The sequence below is a fragment of the Simochromis diagramma genome, unplaced genomic scaffold (assembly GCF_900408965.1).
Source record: "Simochromis diagramma unplaced genomic scaffold, fSimDia1.1 OVJJ01000254.1, whole genome shotgun sequence".
Classification (NCBI taxonomy): Eukaryota; Metazoa; Chordata; class Actinopteri; order Cichliformes; family Cichlidae; genus Simochromis; species Simochromis diagramma.
The window spans coordinates 5,106-26,469 of NW_024387056.1; the positions used below are offsets into that span (position 1 = coordinate 5,106).

General features: G+C 40.4%; 1 protein-coding gene across 1 annotated transcript; it reads left to right on the plus strand.

Moving 5' to 3' along the window:
• Positions 1-11,170: 11,170 nt before the first annotated feature.
• On the plus strand, positions 11,171-21,146 carry LOC120741895 (NACHT, LRR and PYD domains-containing protein 3-like). The gene is given in 11 exon segments (XM_040044999.1): positions 11,171-11,330; positions 13,381-13,615; positions 13,767-13,808; positions 16,172-16,476; positions 16,478-17,967; positions 18,629-18,802; positions 18,912-19,079; positions 19,346-19,519; positions 19,943-20,116; positions 20,344-20,517; positions 20,738-21,146. Coding segments are annotated over 10 exon segments (3,132 nt in total). The 5' UTR covers positions 11,171-11,330; the 3' UTR covers positions 20,934-21,146.
• The last annotated feature ends 218 nt before the right edge of the window (positions 21,147-21,364 follow it).

Here is a 21,364-nt window from a genome sequence, read left to right on the forward strand (position 1 = left end):
GCCTGTTGCGCCAAAGAAACGTGAGTCTTATGTTTCTGTGTTTTAAAAGTTTTCTGTAAAATAAACTATGTTGCACGGGAGATGAGATTGGGCCCATCATTGTCAACAGTGTAACAAAAGCAGAGAGCAACATGCAGAAAGAAACAGATCTTCCGTCAAGAAGTGTGCGCTGTGTGATAAAACACGATAGCGCCACCACAGAAGACCGACAAAGAATATCTGGGATGCTGGAACTAAAAGAATCTCTTCAATCACAGAGTTTAAGAACAATGTAAGGTGGTAGACATAAAAATGACAACATTTAGACAGATCAGTTTAACAAAAGTCACTTAGAAAATTCATCACGTACATTAAATGATTGACTCAGTCAGAGTATAGATAATTGACAAGTGCTGGTAATAGAAGCTAAAGTTAGTACAAAGCGCGAGTGTGTACTGAGCGACACCTACAGAGACATCTTGAGCGGGAGCCGGGCAGGGCAGATTAGTAAACTATGTCAGAAGGGGGCATTCGTCATGTCAAATGACAAGGGGCGATAAAACTCGCAGGTTGGTAATAAAATGTATTACCTGTAAGAAGAAAAAGAGCTCATGTAAACAAACAAGAGCCTAACAGTAACTGTTATTGCGGGGAGCTAAGAAACGCTGAATTAGCGTAGTGTTGCCCGGAGGTTCATCTTTGACAAACAAATATGATTGAATGTTTCGCAGTAAATTCCACATTGCACATCTGGTAACCTCTCAGAGCCCCGTATGGCTTTGCAGAGACCCCACATAGAGGAAATGTGCAAAAGAGACGTAGAAAACCATGTATTGGTTATTTAGTAGTCTTACACACAGAACCGCACAGCTCTTTGGCCTAACGTAGATACCTTTGAGAAAGTGAATAGTGTAGTCGAAATTAATTAGTGCAGTAAAGCATATCTGATCGCCCCTGTTGTGACATGAGTATGATATATAATCTCACTGGTTTAACTACCAATAATAATTATTAATAGATTCTTGGGTTTACCTACGAGTGTATGATTAATTACAGTTTTTTTAAGAAACATACATACATTGGGTTTGTGTGACATGCAGATGTTTTCAGATCACCAAAACACCTCCTAAATCTACTCTACATCAACTTTTACAGGTTTTTTTGTGCCAGAAATGGAGTGTCCACTGAAGACTGAAGATTGTGATTTTCTGAATCTCTACGCCTTGCCATTGATCTCCTTGTGCCTTCATCTAGTTTTGGAAGAAGACATTTACTTAACCACACTCTCACATGCTTCTGTACCTACATCACCAGTCCCTGACAGTCATAGCTTGGCCCATCAGAATGTGAAATTATAAGCGTGCAAAACGTGTTATTTTGCAAAGTACTCTCTAGGGTTTCTTAAATCACATATGACACTGAGATAATTTCTTTTGAAGTCTTTTAAATAATCCCTTAACTTAATTACTAAATAGGTAATTTAACTAAATACATCTTAAAATCCCTATAAACCTTGAGTGGGCAAACAATAGAAATTAAACTCTTTAAATAATATATATATATATATATATATATATATAACACCCAGCACGCCCCTGCGGGCGGTTTATCCTTCAAGCTCGGGTCCTCTACCAGAGGCCTGGGAGCTTGAGGGTCCTTCGCAGTATTTAGCTGTTCCCAGGACTGCGCTCTTCTGGACAGAGATCTCCGATGTGTTCCCGGGATCTGCTGGAGCCACTCGCCTAGCTTGGGAGTCACCGCACCTAGTGCTCCGATTACCACGGGACCAACCGTTACCTTCACCCTCCACATCCTCTCGAGCTCTTCTCTGAGCCCTTGGTATTTCTCCAGCTTCTCGTGTTCCTTCTTCCTGATATTGCTGTCATTCGGAACCGCTACATCGATCACTACGGCCGTCTTCTTCTGTTTGTCTACCACACTATGTCCGGTGGTTAGCCACCACCATTTTGTCCGCTGTATCTGGAAGTCCCACAGGATCTTAGCTCGGTCATTCTCCACCACCCTTGGGGGCATCTCCCATTTTGACCTCGGGACTTCAGGTTATATTCGGCACAGATGTTTCCTGTACACTATGCCAGCCACCTGGTTATGGCGTTCCATGTAATGCCTTGCCTGCTAGCATCTTGCACCCTGCTGTTATGTGTTGGATTGTCTCTGGGGCATCTTTACACAGCCTGCACCTGGGGTCTTGCCTGGTGTGATAGACCCCAGCCTCTATGGATCTTGTACTCAGAGCTTGTTCTTGTGCTGCCATGATTAGTGCCTCTGTGCTGTCTTTCAGTCCAGCTTTGTTCAGCCACTGGTAGGATTTCTGGATATCAGCCACCTCCTCTATCTGCCGGTGGTACATACCATGCAGGGGCCTGTCCTTCCATGATGGTTCCTCGTCTCCCTCCTCTTTATTGGGTTTATGCTGCCTGAGGTATTCACTGAGCACTCGGTCAGTTGGGGCCATCTTCCCAATGTATTCTTGGATGTTCCTTGTCTCATCCTGGACTGTGGTGCTGACACTCACCAGTCCCCGGCCCACTTCCTTCCGCTGTAGCGTACGTCCTCAGGGGTGCTGGACTTGGGGTGAAACCCTCCATGCATGGTAAGGAGCTTTCTTGTCTTTATGTCAGTGGCTTCTATCTCCTCCTTTGGCCAGCCTATTACCCCAGCAGGGTACCTGATCACGGGCAGGGCGTACGTGTTGATGGCCCGGATCTTGTTCTTACCATTCCGCTGACTCCTCAGGACTTGCCTGACCCTCTGCAGGTACTTGGTGGTTGCAGCCTTTCTAGCGGCCTCTTCATGGTTCCCATTTTGCCTGCGGGATCCCCAGGTACTTGTAACTGTCCTCTATGTCTACAATGTTTGCCTTCTGGTAGTTCAATCCCCTCAGTTCTGACTACCTTCCCTCTCTTTGTTACCATCCGACTACACTTCTCCAGTCCGAACGACATTCCAATGTCATTGCTGTATAGGCTGGTAGTGTGGATCAGTGAATCGATGTCTCGTTCACTCTTGGCATACAGCTTGATGTCATCCATGTACAGGAGGTGGCTGACAACTGCTCCGTTCCGTAGTCGGTATCCGTAGCCAGTCTTGTTAATGATCTCACTGAGGGGGTTCAGGCCTATGCAGAACAGCAGTGGGGACAGAGCATCTCCTTGGTAGATCCCGCACTTGATGGTGACTTGTGCTATGGGCTTGGAGTTGGCCTCCAGTGTTGTACGCCACATCCCCATTGAGTTCCTGATGAAGGCTCTTAGGGTCCCATTGATCTTGTACAATTCTAGGCATTCCAGTATCCAGCTGTGGGGCAGTGAGTCAAGGCCTTCTTGTAATCAATCCAGGCAGTGCACAGGTTGGTCAGTCTGGTCTTGCAGTCTCGGCTGACTGTTCTGTCTACCAGTAGCTGGTGTTTTGCGCCTCTGGTATTCTTGCCAATTCCTTTCTGTGTCCCACTCATGTATTGACCCATGTGCCTGTTCATCTTAGCCAGATATGATGCCTGACAGGAGCTTCCACGTGGTGCTGAGGCAGGTTATTGGTCGGTAGTTGGAGGGGACCCGGTCCCTTCTTGGGGTCCTTGGGGATCAGGACCGTCCGACCTTCGGTTAGCCATTCCGGGTGTCTCTCGTTAACTAGCAGCTGGTTCATTTGTGCTGCCAGACGCTCGTGGAGTGCAGTCAGCTTCTTTAGCCAGTAGGCGTGAAACCATGTCGGGCCCTGGTGCTGTCCAACTCTTCATACTGGAGACCCTTTCTTGGATATCTGCCACTGTGATGGTTACTGGACCCTGTTCAGGGAGGTCGCTGTGGTCTGCCCTCAGATCCACTAGCCACTGAGCATTGCCGTTATGGGTTGCGTCCTTCTCCCATATGCTCTTCCAGTATTGCTCCGTCTCCAGCCTTGGTGGTGCTGTTCTCTTATTATTGTTCCCTTGCCACTGAGAGTACACCTTTGCTGGTTCTGTGGAGAACAGCTGGTTTATTCTCCTGCCTTCTATCTCTCTGGTGTACCTCCTCAAGCGGCTGGCCAAGGCTGTGAGTCTTTGCTTGGCAGTTTCCAAGGCCTCAGGTATGGACAGCTTGCTGTATTTCTTATGCACCTTCTTTGTCGCACCTTTCTGCAACTCCGTTAGTTGGCTAACCTCCCTACGTGCTACTTTGATCTTGCCCTCTAGCCTCCTTCTCCATGGAGGGTACTGCCCCTTGTGGCTGTTCAACTTGTAGCCAAGCATCTCACTGATCACTGCTGCCGTATTGTAGATCAGCTTGTTAGTGTCGGTAATCGTGGTTGTAGGTATTGTCCGTAGTGCTGCATTAACATCATCTAGCAGACCTTCTGAGGGTACTTCACGTAATCTTGGTAAGCGGCTACGGGGGATCCAGGTTTCAAGCTTGGCCATTATCCTATTTTTCAGGTCAGTTCCTCTCGCACTCAACGATCCTTCTCCTGTCGCACTTGGGGCTATGTACCCAATCTCGGGTGGGGGTGATGATATCTCCCCCTGACCTGGCGTCCTGACTCCTCCTTGCCGTAGCATTTATGTTGTACCTCGTCAATCTCTAGCTGTGATAGCAGTCCCTTCTTTCGAATGTTGGAACACTGAGCTACTAGTTGTTTCGCCGTCATTGTGGATGTTGGGTATTGAAGAATCCATAGGTCCGTCATCCTATTCATGTAGCCCCTTCCGCCGGGGTTACTTGCGTAGTAGCATTCCAACAACGCCCTGTTTTCGTCTCTTGCCCACCGATGCCTTCTTGTTCCAGTAGCCCACTTTTCGTCAGGGTGCCCTGGTTCCTCAACACCTGACGCGGACCTTGTTGATCCGGGCGACGTCCGAGCCGGCATGCCTTCATATTTATCTGTCTCGCTCATGTCTGCGGTAGGCTCGCTTAGCATAGGGGTCTAGCCTTAGGACCCTTACTGGATACAGACGCCCCAGGCAGGAATCGAACTTGCGATCCTCTGTTCCAAAGGCGTGTAGTCTAACCACTACGCTATCCAGCTGCAATATATATATATATATATATATATATATATCTCATATATATATATATATATATATATATATATATATATATATATTATATATATATATATATATATATATATATATATATATATATATATATTTTTTTTTTTTTTTAAAGACATAGACTCTACAGTACGCAGCGGTAGCATCTCTTCCACAATGTAGCCTGCAATCATTTTTTTAAGCTGATTGCAGGCTAGGTGAGCTTAAAAAAAGCTGATTTTTTTAAGCTCACCTTCAGACGCTTTCTGTGCTGCTGAAGTAAAATCAAGGTTTGCCTGCTTAGCAGGAGTTGCCGCGGTGTTATCCATGGATGATGAACAAGAATCACTCAGAAGTGTTTGTCTATGCTCTCGTGTCAGGCGCTTCAGTAGATTACTCCTGCTATTAACAGCAGCCGATAGTTTTTTCTCCCCAGGACATAGCTTACATATTACTGTAGTATTCTTGTCTGCTTGTTTCAGAAAAGTGAAAAGACGGGAATATGTCCATTTCAAAAAACAGCCACACGCTTCAGCATAGTCCGACATCTTCTGCTTTAGAATACGACTATGCAGCAAACTGGCACGAAATGACGTGCACCTGCACTACGATGTTAAAGCGGCAGAGTTTACTTCTACGTTTAGAAGATAAATTATTGAAATTAAATAATGATATTCAGCGAGTTTAATTATTTTACAATGTAAAGCAAGTAAATTGTAAGTAACTGTAATTAAAATAACTAAAAATGAACAGTAATTAGTCAATTAGTGGAAAAGTAATTTAATTACAGTAACACATTACTTAGTAACGCATTACACCCAACACTGCTGATCATGCTTCTAAACATGATCAGCCAGCCAGACTTGTGATGACAAAAACCACAATTAAAGGCCTTTATCATCACATGCTTGACTCATCATATGTTTTTTGCATATGCTGAACAGGCAGTTGGACATGCTGTAACTGCTGGGTAGAAAACTGCATGAACACTATATGGACTATGACAGGTGTGGTTGAACTGCATGAAGACTCTCTTCTGGCAGGACAAGAATGTGGCCTTGTCCTGTGAGCCACTGTAAGGATGTACTTAGAGTAGAACTGGACCATCACTGGCCTCAGGCTCTTCACCTTTTCAAAGACAAAGCAGTCATTTAGATAAAATATTGGATATTATTTACCTGTAACTGCACAAAGAGAATTTAGAAATGTAATTATTGACAAGAGTAAACAAGCAGTGATAGTGTAATATACAGCTACAGATTTGTGCGTGTGTAAAAAAGATTTGTATATGTAAAAAGAATTTGTGTGTGCATAAAAAAGATTTGTGTGTGGACTTAGCCAAAAAAAAAAACCCTGCAAGTTACAAGTACGAATTTTGACCCTATTTTTCTTCCTTTCATCTGATTGGTCAATGTCATGTCAATCACAAATGTAACAATCCAATCAGAGAACAGATGGGTTTGGCTGTCGGAGGGGCACTTTTTTGAACTGCAGGTCCTTGAAGGACCGTGTGTCTATGTGAGTGCACGTGAGTGACTGTGTGCCTGTGTGTAAGTGCATCTGTATATATGTGTTTGTACCTCTGCGTACGTGACTTCCTGGGGGGTCATAAAAGTCCATCCCCATTCCAGACCACAGTTATCCAGTTACAAATGTTGAGACCCCCACCCAGGTATCCCCTGGGGAATTTCCACTCAGCATTAACTTCTCTTTGTCTTACTTTCACAGCTCAAGTGGGGGAAGGTCTCCTAGAAATCTACTCCTAAGTTTATGACACTCAAGCCTTTATTACATCGAGGGCAGTGTCAGTGTCTCTACAATAATTCTACATTTCTGAACTCTAAAATAGGCTAAACATATCTTCAAGACTTATTTCGGTAAAAGAAATCAAACATTTTCAATCCCAACAACACCCAACATCCCAACATCACTCCAAAAGCATAAATATTGAAAAATATTAAAAAATAAAAATGGAATCTCAAAGGATATCATCCTAAAAATGGCATTCAGGGTTTTATTTTGTTTTTTTACAATAAAATAAAAAAGCAGCCAAGTTTTCATTGAAAATGTTGAATTTTAGTAAAAATAATGCTCTGTAGCTTGATACTGTTGTTACAGACAAAGTGGATGTTTAAAGCCTTTGGATGTGCATTTGAAAGTCTTGCATTGCTATAAGTCTCCTTATCAGCTGGAAATATTCAAGCCATGAAATTACTTTTTTGAGCAGCTAAAAAAATATTAAACAACAGCAACGTTCATCCTGTTTCAAATTTTGAAAAAGCAGCTAAAATACACTGAGATTGCTCCACGGTGTTAGTGAGTTAACTCTGGATGTCTGTGGGTTTTGTCAAACTTGGAGTGAACAAAAGCAGAAAAACAGTAAAAGATGCAGACAGTGAAATTCTGGTTTATTTCATGAATACAATGAAACATTTTACAGTCCGCAGAGCAAAGTAGCATACATGGTAAATAGATACACATAAAACGAACAGTGAGAAGTAAAAACCATCGTCTTACCAGATGTTTTATTCTGTAAACTTAAAATAAACCCCTGAAATTAGAGTTTAGTGTTTTAAGTCATCTATTAAAAACATGAGTCAACACTTCTTTCTCTCAGCAGCATTACTGAAGTGACACTTTAACAATCCTTCATATCACAGACTTTATGATGATAAAACATGTTCTCCCATTAGTAGATGTCTGCGCTGTCACTTGTCATGAAAATGTCCAGAGCCAGGGTTCAAGCTTCCTCTTCAATCACCATTGATCATTAACCCTTTAAAACCGGTCAGAGCGGGCATGCTCCGTTTTGCGTAACTATTTTTAAATCCCAGTAGCACTGCAACCACGTGAGCTAGCGCAATAATTTTTTTTGCATATGAAACCGGAGGAGTTGTACTTACATATTATGCCATCAGCTTGTCCTAGGTCACAGTTTCCTTCCACATATAGCTTTGCAAAAACTGCATAAAAAGCGCTTGCAGCAACAAAAACATAATATTCCAGAAACTCGCTTAGCCGATCCGATCAGCTGTTCATAACACTTCCTACGTCCATCAGCGTGAACTACTGCATGTCCGCCATGACCTGCCCGAAACCGGAAGTGACGTCATTTTCACGGAAATGTAGTTTTTTACCATCAGGGCCTCATGAGCTTTTACTGGTGTTTTTAAAAGTTATGTTTGACTTTATGACTTTCTGTGTCGTTTCTGGGATGCTGAGGACTCATATTGCACTGCTGGAAATAGTTTATTTTGATGCATATGCTGCTTTTTTGCAAATTTGCACTATAATATTTATTTTCCTGCAGTATATAAAAATTGGTGTATTTCAAAAATAAAACTATGAAGACACTCAAAATAAATTTCCTGTGGTGGGAAACTATTTTGTGCAACTTTTTTGTATTTACAGTTTTGAGGGATAAGCCTCTTAAATTTCTCTAACTAGAAATATATGTTAAAAAACAAAAACGATTTTAAATTTTTTGTAGTTTATTGCACTTTTTTTGTAATTTATGTAATTACTATGCACTTAATGCATGCATATTATTAAAATTTAGGCTGTAATGGTTGTATTGATGTATAGCAACTTGAAATGCTCCCAAAAATGGCACTACAGCATGTAAAAATATAATATAAGCTCTGGCGGACTTGGTTCTATGGTAGGTCTTAAAGGGTTAATAGGACCCACAAAAGATTTGTCACATTATCCCCGTAAACAACATGTTTTTATAGAAATCATTGTGACACAAATATTGAGATTCTTGTTTCACAATGTGCATGAACGCAAAATCTTTAGTTTCATATTTGTAAAGTATCGGAAAGAATACATTTATTCCACTGTATGAACTACACTTGTTGTAAAAAAGCTGATTGGAAATGCATTCAAAAAAAGCTCCTGCCATGGCCTTCCTTCTGCGAGCACACATGCACAAACACACGCTCACATATAGCACACGCAGCATTGCACACACACACGCGCGCACGCACACACACACACACAGAAAAAAGAGAGATGAGTGTTTATAAACCCAATTTCTGCTCCTCTGCATTAAGCAAAATACAAAATGAATGGATATAGTATCAGATGTTAACAGGGTCAGGATTAATGAGCAGAAAAATATTGGAGCTAAAAAAGAGCAACACAGGCAAAGCAACATAAAATGCTTAAGCAATGACAAAGGTCAGATGTGAGTTTGAATCTCAGGTTATGAATAACATAGAGTTGATCAAATTCCTGAGAGAGAGGGAGAGACAGAGAGACAGATAGAGAAAGGTACTCTTGGTGGATTATTTTGACACCAACTTCAGAGTATCAACAACATTAACTTAAATCATAAGGCAGCTGTTAACATCTTGAAGTCACAGGTTGCAGGTGTGGTGTGATCACTCAGGTGTGTCTGCCTTGCTGCAGCTGCGAAACCAACCACACCCCGCCACATGGAAAAAAGCTGAACAAGAATCAAGATCACACAGTCTGTTAAGAAATTGAGAGCAACCTCACCGCCTGTGCTACCCTTTGGTACACCTGCTGTACAGCTGTGAGAGGAACAACATGCAATGCATGTTAAATGTGACTCAGTGGATTACTAGGTCAGCAATAATTTTAACCTCCTAGGACCTTGCGTCCATATATGTGGACATCACATTTTGGGTTATTTAGACCAAAATACTAAATTTTGCTCTACAAGGGCCTGATATCCACTTATGAGGACATTATACTGCCACTGTTCTATCAGAATTTTAAACGAATATCCTCATAAGTGGCTCTCATTTTTCTTAGAAACAAAAATCAGGTTTAAAAAAACCCCGGTAATTCTTTGTTTTTACATTCATTGGGTCCCAATCAGCCTAAATAACAAAGAGAAATTAAAAATGCATGCCATGGAAGAGTTCGGGTTGTAGAATAGAATAGAATAGAATAGAATTCAACTTTATTGTCATTGCACATGCACAGGTACAGGGCAACGAAATGCAGTTTGCATCCATCCAGAAGTGCTTTAGTGATATAGATATATTACAATATATATTAGCAATAATATAGATATGTGAGTATATTACAGAAATGGGTCTATTATGGTATGTTATAATGTACACGGTATGAAGTATGTTGTGAATATTCTATAACTATAAGTATGTACAGGCTGTAGTGAGTACAAGCTATGAACAGGCTATGAACAGGATATAAATATGAAAAACTATACAGAATATGAAATAAATAACTTTACAGAAATCTGAGATATACAGCTATACAGAAATGGGAACTATGCAAGTTGTAAACAGTTGTAGGGTTAAAAATTATCGAATGTACAGAATGATTATTTACACAGAGCTATACAGTAGTGCAGTTAAGATAAGTGAGATATAATTCCTACAGAGGCTATATAAAGTGCTAGTGGTTGTGAGTGGTGGTTCAGTCCATGTTATTATTGTGTGTTTGAGGGTACAGTTGTCCATTGTGGGTGTGTGTATGTTCAGTCCATGTGTTAACGTGGGTCAGATGTCAGGAGGCAGAGTTCAGGAGTCTGACAGCTGTGGGGAAGAAGCTGTTCTGGTACCTGGTGGTCTTAGGAGGTGGATCATCATCAAAACTCACAGAAACAGTCTGAGAAACAGCTTTTTCTGCCATGTTCCCATGCCATGTTTTTTCAAGGTCCCATTAATACACTCATTTCACCAACCATAAACAGATATGCACATGTGACATGGTCTTCGTATCACTGACCACATTTCCTGTTAAACAGTGTTAAGAGTTTAAACAATATTTTTTAACTTATATATTTAAAAAAGACTTCTTAGTCATCTATAATTCTTATTTGAGTGTGTGATCGTAACTCTTATTCACTTGGTACTTTTTGAATTTTCAAGTATATTTAGGAATAATAAGTGTCAGTGATTATTGACTTTTTCTTTATTGTTCGTGTTGTGACATGTTGTGGAGAAAGACAGGATGCTTTCTTGGTTAGAATCAGATCATTCACATCTAAATAAGTAGACCAAATAACAGTGAGAACATTTCTCTCTATATATCTGCTTAATTTAGGAGAAGAAACAGTTTCATCAAACTAGTGCACTTCCTGTTGTCACAGTCACATGTCTATTAGTGGTTCAGTGTTTGTCCCATATATGTGGTGAAAACAGGAAAGGTGGTTGCTAAGCTGTTGCTATGTGCTCTGATGTCACACAGACTATTGAGGAGTAGGGTATAAAACAAGTGGTCACAGAGATAACTTGAGTTTCTTCTGAGCTCCTGAAAATACAGAGTCTCTTCATCCTTTCATATCTTGATATTATTTTGGCCATGACACGTCTTAAGAGAAAAGGTAAGTGACCTCTTTCTAACATGCCCTTAAGTGTTACCAGTAAGGTAACTACGTCCCCCAGGAGGGAACATAGCTCATATTACTGATTATTATTACTGAGATGTAATCGAAAATGCTATCCACTTAGCCTTTATTTTTTAGTATAACAAATAAATTCAATTCAGTTTTCAAAAGTGTTATATTTCCTAATGCCACTTTAGTATAAATAACAAAATTTGCAAGACAGATTTTTTTTACTTGTGACATAGCAAATAGATAACAAATAGGAAATGAGCTAAAACTGCACCATAGTTCCCCAGCTTCACTGCTCACTTAATGCAAGATAAGTGAATCTATTATTATATATTTGTTAACTTATAGGTTATCCTTATTACTGCAAAGGCCAGTCATTCTGCAGCCAGCTTTTTGACTAATCCATAACAAATATCTCATTCTATAGATTTGAAACTACATAGGCATTCTAGTTATTACATTATTATAGTTATGATTTATTAACAATAGGTTTGGAATACCTCCAGTTTAAAATCTTAAATTAAAATGATGCTCAGTATATTAATAATCTACCTAATATTTGCCCACTTAATGCAACTTGAGAGATATTTTTTGGTTTGACAGTGTATATTGAAATCTATCTAGAAAAAAAAGTATTAACTAACTTAATTAAGGTGTCGCAGATAAATACAACAAAATAAAAGCAGTACCTGTACCAAAAAAAAAGATTTATTCATAATACACCCAGACCCAGGGAGACCGAGTTAACGATAAAAACAATCAAAAAAATAACGAGAAAAACCATGAAAACCATGAATTTCACACCCTTGTGGTCTGGTACCAAACGACTCATGGACCGGTACCGGTCCATGGTTGGGAACCACTGATGTAACAGAACTAGAATGATTTTTGGAACTGTGTACATAAATATCTTATGCTTAGCCTGTCCCACTCTTGTCTCACTTCACAGATTTATCCATGTGACTGTACAGCTGTTGTCCAGCTTTGATTGCCGTGTAATCAGCAGTGGTGACACAGGGTAACCCTTCTTTAGGTGCAGGGATAGCTCAGTAGGTAGAGTGGTCGCCCCATGATTGGAAGTTCGGGGGTTCGAATCCACTGAACGGCTACCCTGCGGTACCTCTAAGCAAGGTACCGTCCCTGCACACTGCTCCCTGGTGTGCCTGCTGCCCACTGCTTCACTGAGTTAATGGGTCAAATCCTGAGAGAGTAATTTCCCCACGGGGATCATTAAATTACAACCTTACCAACAAGCTTTAAAACCACATGTTGTAAGGTTTCACTGAATTTACAAGTTATTTGAGTAATAATTGCAAAATACTTCTTGCAATGTCTCTGTCAGTTAACAGCTAACAATTTCCTTTAACATTTTTTTTATACAAATCGTTTAGAAGACCAACTGTTCCTTTCCTAAAATTCATGCTATCACTTGCATTTCTAGTTTATTACTTGGTAATTTTTTTTCCACATATTTGATTTTCATCTGAAAAAGATGGTGTACTTAACTCAAGAATGGATTTTTTAAATGAAAGTTCTCTAATGGCTACGTTAAATTCAACAGGTTTTTCAAGATTGGTCTTATTGGGGGCGATTGTGGCTCAAGAGTTAGCAGTTCGTCTTGTAAATGGAAGGTTACAAGACGAACTGTCGTTGTGTCCTTGGGCAAGACACGTTGTGTCCTTGGGCAAGACACTTCCCCCGGTGCCTACTGGTGGTGGTCAGAGGGCCCGGTGGCGGTCAGAGGGCCCGGTGGCGCCAGTGTCCGGCAGCCTCGCCTCTGTCAGTGCGCCCCAGGGCGGCTGTGGCTACAATGTAGCTTGCCATCACCAGTGTGTGAATGTGTGTGTGAATGGGTGGATGACTGAATGTGTAAAGCGCTTTGGAGTCCTTAGGGACTAGTAAAGCGCTATACAAATGCAGGCCATTTATGATTAATGTAACTGACCATACATAATTTTTAAGTCAAAAGAGACTTGCAGCTGCTTTGTAATATCAACAATTCTGTGTATTTCTCTTTTTGTATTCTTATATCTCAAAGATGGAAATATCTGTTAAGGAGCAGCTACTGCACATTCTGGAGAATCTGGGAGAGGTGGAGCTAAAGCATTTCCACTGGTACCTTCAGAATGCAACAAAAGGTGATTTTCCATCCATCAAAAAGTGCCATCTGGAGAACGCAGACAGACTGAAAACTGTAGATTTAATGGTGCAGACATATACTACTGACCATGTCATTGAAGTAGCAAGGACAACTTTAAAGAAAATGAATAAAGGTAAGTTTAAAAAGAGATGTGAAAACTCCTTAGTTCACACTGTTAGTGTGACTTTGTATCTTTCCTCTGCAAATTATGTTTGAGGAAAAATAACCTGTTTATATTGTCTTAAAGTATAGATTTCCTCTCAATGTATACTATCCTCCAACAGGAAATTCCTCAGCCCAGGCATATTTATCACTTTCATCACAAGGTAAGCATTCAGTGGTTTGTGTAAGGGATCAGTGGTAAGCGAGGGCACGTTGTAGCCTCAGTGTGCATTAATTTAGAAGGTCAACATCAGCTATAGTTAAGCTGCGCCTACAACTCCAAAACATCATCAAAGGTTAGATACATCTTCTCGTTCAATGTTTGTCTTTTTTTTTTTTACTATTTTCTACATTGTACATACATACTGAAGACATCAAATACATGAAACAAGATATCTGGAATTATATAGAAAAGAAAAAATTGATAAAGAATTCTATGTCTTATGTTTTAGATTCCTCAAAGTAGCCACCCCTTGCTTTGTTGACAGCGCTACAAACTCTTGGCCTCAGCTTTATGATGTAGTCAGTATTTCTTGCCTTCTTAATGGGGTTGGGACTGTCAATTGTGGTGTTGCAGAGGTCAGGTTGGTACACAGCTGACAGCCTTTTTTGACAACTGTTAGAATTCATACTTTGGCAAGAACCAATCAGCTAAGTGAAGAGAAATGACAGTCCATCATTACATTAAGAAGTGAAGGTCAGTCAGTTCAGAGAATTGATATAACATTGAATGTGTCCTGAGTACAGTCGCAAAAACTGTCAAGGGCTATGACAAGACTGGCTCAAATGAGGACCGCTCCAGGAAAGGGAGACCAAGAGTCACCTGTGCTGCTGAGGATAAATTCATCTGAGTCACCAGCCTCAGAAATAGATCCCACACAGAGTTTCAGTAGCAGACACAACTCTAAATCTGTGCTTTTGATCTGATGGGTCCAAGTGTGAGATCGTTGGTTGAAGGTCAGGACTTCAACTAGGCCACTTCAAAGTCTTCATTTTGTTTTTCTTAAGCCATTCAGAGGTAGACTTGGTGGTATGTTTTGGACCATTGTCCTGCTGCAGAACCCAAGTGTGCATCAACTTGAGGTCAAGAACAGATGAAAATAATTCATGGTTCCATTTATGACAGCAAACCTTCCAGTTCCTGAGCCAGCAAAACTGCTCCAGAGAGTCACACTATCACCACCATATTTTACTGTTGGTATGATGTTCCTTTTCTGAAATTCTGTGTTACTTTTATACCAGATTTTGATGACATTCCTTCCAAAAATTAAACTTTTGTCTTGTCAGTCCCCCAGAGTATTTACCCAAAAGTCTTCTGGCAAAAATGAGAAAAAACAAAGTTTTTTCATCTTGCCATGCAGGCCATTTTTTAACGTTAAGAGAGGCTTGCATTCTTTGGATATTGTGTGACCTGTTGGATGAGTTATTGCTGCGCTCTTTGGGTTATTTTGGTCAGCCGGCCATTTGTGGATAATAGCTGTCACTGTCATTTGCTGGAGTCCTACAGCTGTAGAAATGATTTTATAACCATTTCTAGAATGAGAGATCTTAAGTACTTTGTTTCTCATTTGTTTCTGAATTTCCTTGGATGATGGCATGATGTCTGGTGGTTTATATGCTAAAAAATTACAACAACATGATAATTAAACATAGACAAACTACAGTTGTGGTCAAAACTTTACGTGCGCTGATCATTGGTAATGGATAGCATGGAAATGTTGAGCTTTCAAATGAGTTATTTGAGGTGTTCTTTTTCAGGGTGGAATAATTGCATACTATACAATTTAATTAATTTATAAAACAAGAATTGAGTGGACAAGTTTGAATTTAATTTGGATTGCCTCTGATCCACACAAGCTGAAAGTATACATACAGGATCAAAATATCCAATAATCCCCACTGATATTTGGTTAAATATCCATAAGCATGTTGTAGCTTAACCAGACACTTGTGGTTGGTATCAACACGCTTTTGGCTAGGTAAAGTTTAAATAAATTATTTGGTTTCCTGGTACTGGCCTGACCATAACAGATTTTCAATTGTGTTAAGGCCAGGGTTTTGGAAAGATATTCCCCTGCAACACAAGTTGATCAGTTTCATGGTTTTCTGAGGAGAGGAGGAAACTCCTTATGTCATTTTTGTGGGATATTTGTTATAACCAAATGATATTGCTTACAAAAGTGTTAAGCCCCTTACCAAAACAAACAAACAAACAAACAGGAAAAAAAAGGAAAAAGTGATTCACTGAATTTTGTTATGAAACTAGTGAGGCAAAAATTAGGCTGAGGATACAAACTATTTCTAAATCTCAGAATGTTTCAGCTACTCATCTGCAAATAACTGGCCAGTAATAATTCAGAAACAAGATGAAACCAGGAGCACTCACAGTCAGCAATCCAACTGACAATGTGTCCAGAAACTTATAGTCTCATAGTCTGGGGGGTTTTGTGTTGTTTTGAGTTGTTGAATTATTTATGTAAAGTGCTCCATAACAGACAGTGTTGTTATCTGCTGTTTATTCATTTAGAAGTTCTTCAAAAATGTCAGCCCAAACTGAAGGCTAGGCTGAAGGAGAAATTCCAGTCTGTATTTGAGGGGATCGCTAAAGCAGGAAACCCAACCCTTCTGAGTCAGATCTACACAGAGCTCTACATCACAGAGGGAGGGACTGCAGAAGTCAATGATGAACATGAGGTCAGACAGATTGAAACGGCATCCAGGAAACCAGACAGACCAGAAACAACAATCAGACAAGAAGACATATTTAAAGCATCACCTGGAAGAGATAAACCAATCAGAACAGTGCTGACAATGGGAGTGTCTGGCATTGGAAAAAACTGTTTTAACACAGAAATTCACTCTAGACTGGGCTGAAGACAAAGTCAACCAAGATATCCACTTCATGTTTCCTTTCACATTCAGAGAGCTGAATTTGCTGAAAAAGAAAAAGTTCAGCTTGGTGGAACTTGTTCATCACTTCTTTACTGAAACCAAAGAAGCAGGAATCTTTGATGACTTCCAGGTTGTGTTCATCTTTGATGGGCTGGATGAGTGTCGACTTCCTCTGAACTTTCAAAAAACTGAGACTGTGACTGATGTCACACAGTCCACCTCAGTGGATGTGCTGCTGACAAACCTCATCAGAGGGATCCTGCTTCCCTCTGCTCATGTCTGGATAACCACAAGACCTGCAGCAGCCTATCAGATCCCTTCTAAGTGTGTTGAAAGGGTGACAGAGGTCCGAGGGTTCACTGACACACAGAAGGAGGAGTACTTCAGGAAGAGATTCACTGATGAGGAGCAGACCAGTAGGATCATTTCCCACATCAAGACATCACGAAGTCTCTACATCATGTGCCACATCCCAGTCTTCTGCTGGATCACTGCTACAGTTCTGGAGGACATGCTGAAAACCAGGGAGGGAGGACAGATTCCTGTGACCCTGACTGAGATGTACATCCACTTCCTGGTGGTCCAAGCAAAAGTGAAGAATGTCAAATATGATGGAGGAGCTGAGATGGATCCACACTGGAGTCCAGAGAGCAGGACGATGGTTGAGTTACTGGGAAAACTGGCTTTTGAGCAGCTACAGAAAAGTGACCTGATCTTCTATGAGTCAGACCTGGCAGAATGTGACACTGATATCAGAGCAGCCTCAGTGTGCTCAGGAGTGTTCACACAGATCTTTAAAGAGGAAAGAGGACTGTACCAGGACAAGGTGTTCTGCTTTGTCCATCTGAGCATTCAGGAGTTTCTGGCTGCTCTTCATGTCCATCTAACCTTTATCAGCTCTTGTGTCAACCTGCTGGAAGAACAAAAAGCAACCTCAAAATGGTCTAGATTGTCACTAGGGAAAAAGAATTTAAAATATCTCCACCAGAGTGCTGTGAACAAGGCCTTACAGAGTCCAAATGGACACCTGGACTTGTTCCTCCGTTTCCTCTTGGGTCTTTCACTGCAGACTAATCAGCGTCTGCTACAAGGTCTGTGGACACAGAAACGAAGTAGCTCACAGACCAATCAGGAAACAGTACAGTATATCAAGAAGAAAATTAGAAAGGATCTGTCTGCTGAGAAAAGCATCAATCTGTTCCACTGTCTGAATGAACTGAATGATTGTTCTCTAGTGGAGGAGATCCAACAGTCCCTGAGTTCAGGAAGTCTCTCTACAGATAAACTTTCTCCTGCTCAGTGGTCAGCTCTGGTCTTCATCTTACTGTCATCAGAAGAAGATGTGGATGTGTTTGACCTAAAGAAATATTCTGCTTCAGAAGAGGCTCTTCTGAGACTGCTGCCAGTGGTCAAAACCTCCAAAAAAGCTTTGTAAGTAAATATGTAATCAGCCCTCTGAAATAGATGGTAGAAGTGTTCATCTTTCACTACTTTTGAATTTCTCCTTTAAAAACTGTTTACCTTGACTTATTTGGTATTCTTATTTTCGGCACAACCTCACATATCTTTTGTTGACTTACTGTATTAACACACAAAAAACCCCATAAAATGGCAGTAGAAGAAAAATTTCCTGTCCAGCAGAAGACAGAGGGGGAATGCACACAAGAGGTATATCACTCGTCGTGTTTCCAGCTGGAGACAGCATTTGCATTTAAATCTGCCTTTTGCGGCTTTTGGCAGGAACTGTGACATTCAGTAGTCCCCTCATTGTTTTGTCAAACAAAACAAAGGAAAGAACATGACTATAACACTTACCAACTACACTACAAACTAACTATGCACTCAAAAATATGCTAAACGTGATCTCTCACATCCCAAAACTCACTGTTGTCACTCCCACAACTTTCCTCTCTTCCTAAGTAACCAAATGCCCTGGGTTGCCATATAAGGTTTTGTTTGGTTTATGTGATTTGTTTTTACACCAACAGGAAAGTGGTTATCATGGGTTTTTTTGTTTGTTTGTTTTGTTTCTTGCTTGCAAGAACTGTCAGCTAGTGTGTACTATGTTTTTACTTTTTTTTTTTATTTCCAGACTGAGTGGCTGTAACCTCTCAGAGAGAAGCTGTGAAGCTCTGTCCTCAGTTTTCAGTTCAAAGTCCTCCAGTCTGAGAGAGTTGGATCTGAGTAACAATGACCTACAGGATTCAGGAGTAAAGCTTCTATCTGCTGGAGTGAATAGTCCAAACTGGAAACTGGAAACTCTCAGGTGACATTCTCGTTTTATGGTTTTTTGTTTGTTTATTTTTTGTGTCTGTGTTTTTTAATCAGTTGACAAAGATAACCAGTAAGTTTTTCCTGTGTTTAAATTTTTTCAGACTAAGTGGATGTAACATCTCAGAAAGAAGCTGTGAAGCTCTGTCCTCATTTCTCAGTTCACAGCTGTCTAGTCTGAGAGAGGTTGACCTGAGTAATAACAGCCTGCAAGATTCAGGAATGAAAATTCTGTGTGCTGAAAGTCAGTACTGGAAACTGGAAACTCTCAGGTCATATCAAGTGATAGTCTCTTATTCACCAGCTGACATAAATAATGAATTGAGTTAATTTCATCTATGTGTCATTTTAGCTTTGCATTTGTAGTATTTCAATCTAAATCATAGTGTGCTAACACATTTCTGTGTTGTTAACACAAATCAATAAGAATGCCAGTGTAAAATATTGTCAAATCTGTTAAATCTTACTACAACATGAATACACTTGAACACCAATATTACTTTTTTTTCATCTTGTTTTCATCTTCATAATTTTTCAGACTAAGGGTCTGTAACATATCAGAAGGAAGCTGTGAAGTTCTGTCCTCAATTCTCAGCTCGCAGTCCTCTAAGCTGAGAGAGTTGGACTTGAGTTATAACAGCCTACACGATTCAGGAATGAGGGTGCTGTCTGTTGGAATGATTTCTCCACATTGTAAAGTGGTAACTCTCAGGTCAGAAAGACAATATTTTGATGTTTAATAATAATAATAATAATAATGGATTGCATTTATATAGCGCTTTTCAAGGCACCCAAAGCGCTTTACAATACCACTATTCATTCACTCTCACATTCATACACTGGTGGAGGCAAGCTACAGTTGTAGCCACAGCTGCCCTGGGGCAGACTGACAGAAGCGAGGCTGCCATATCGCGCCATCGGCCCCTCTGGCCAACACCAGTAGGCAAGTAGGGTAAAGTGTCTTGCCCAGGGACACAACGACCAGGACAGAGAGCCCAGGGATCAAACCGGCGACCTTACGGTTACAGATGCGATTCCAGTTTATAAATTTACAGAAATAATCAATAATCTGCTGCAAAATTAATAAAGTTTTGACTTTCTGTTCATATTTTCCTTATTATGATTTTTTCCACAGACTAAGCGGCTGTAACCTTTCAGAGAGAAGCTGTGAAACTGTGACCTCAATTCTCAGCTCAGTACATTCTAGTCTGAGAGGGTTGGACCTGAGTAACAACAACCTGCAGGATTCAGGTGTAAAGCTTCTCTCTATTGGAATGAAATGCCCACAGTGTAAAGTGGAAACTTTCAGGTCAGATCAATCAACATTCTCATTTTCTTAACTGATAAATGTAATCAATAAGAACTGAAAAAAAATTAAGTCAATGTCATTTTCATGTTTTTGCATCTTTGTAGTTTCAGTATTTCACCTTAAGTCACAATAGACTGCTACATTTCTGACTTCTTTAACTTCTTGAACAACATGTAAATACTGCCTAATGTTGTCTTTTATAAATGCACCATGTATCTTTTTTTTAGTCTGAGTGGCTGTAACCTTTCACTGAGGTGCTGTGAAGCTCTGTCTGAAGTTCTCAGCTCACAGTCCTCTAGTCTGACAGAGCTGGACCTGAGTAATAACAACCTGCGGGACTCCGGAGTAACGCTTATGTGTGCTAAAGTGGAGAGTCCACACTGGAAACTGGAAACTTTGAGGTCATAATAAGTAATAAGTAGCATTAGCATAGGTAACATGGAGAGTATATAACTCTGTGACAATATGTCCATGTGTTGTTTTATCTTTTCGTTATAGTCTAAATGATAGTGAACTGCCTTGCTTCTACATAAATTGCATAAATACTGCTAATTTGCTGATCATTTCACTGCACCATGTATGCCTTTTTAAAGCAGTGTGCTTTTGTACATTTTTTTCTAGACTGAGCATCTGCAACCTGTCAGAGAAAAGCTGTGAAGCTCTTTCTTCACTTCTCAGCTCAGAGGCCCCTCGCCTGAGAGAGCTTGACTTGAGTAACAATAACCTGCAGGATTCAGGAGTAAAGCTATTGTCTGTTGGACTGCAGAGTCCACATTGTACACTGGAAATTATTAGGCTAGTATTTAGAATTTTCTAACTCTATCTTCAGGTTTTTCCTGACACTAGAAAACAGAATAAACAGAAACAACAGAATTTCCAAAGAGATTTTAGATTAGCCAGAAGTACAACCTCTGCTGGGCCTTCTTCTGGAAAGAGTCTATAGATGAATGGCATTCTTTCAGGAAAAAAACAAACAAACAAAAGAAAACTACTAAATATATATATGTGTGTGTGTTTGTGTGTGTGTGTTTGTCTGCAGTCTGTCAGGTTGTTTGATCACAGGAGAAGGCGGTATTTCTCTGGTTTCAGCTCTCAGCTCCAACTCCTCCACTCTGAGAGAAGTGGATGTGAGTCACAATCATCCAGGTGACTTGGGAATTCTTTCAGACGGACAAAAAGATCTGGACACTCTCAGGTATGGTGAGAATATCTGATAAAGAAGGAAGTGCTTAAAACTTTTTTTAGACA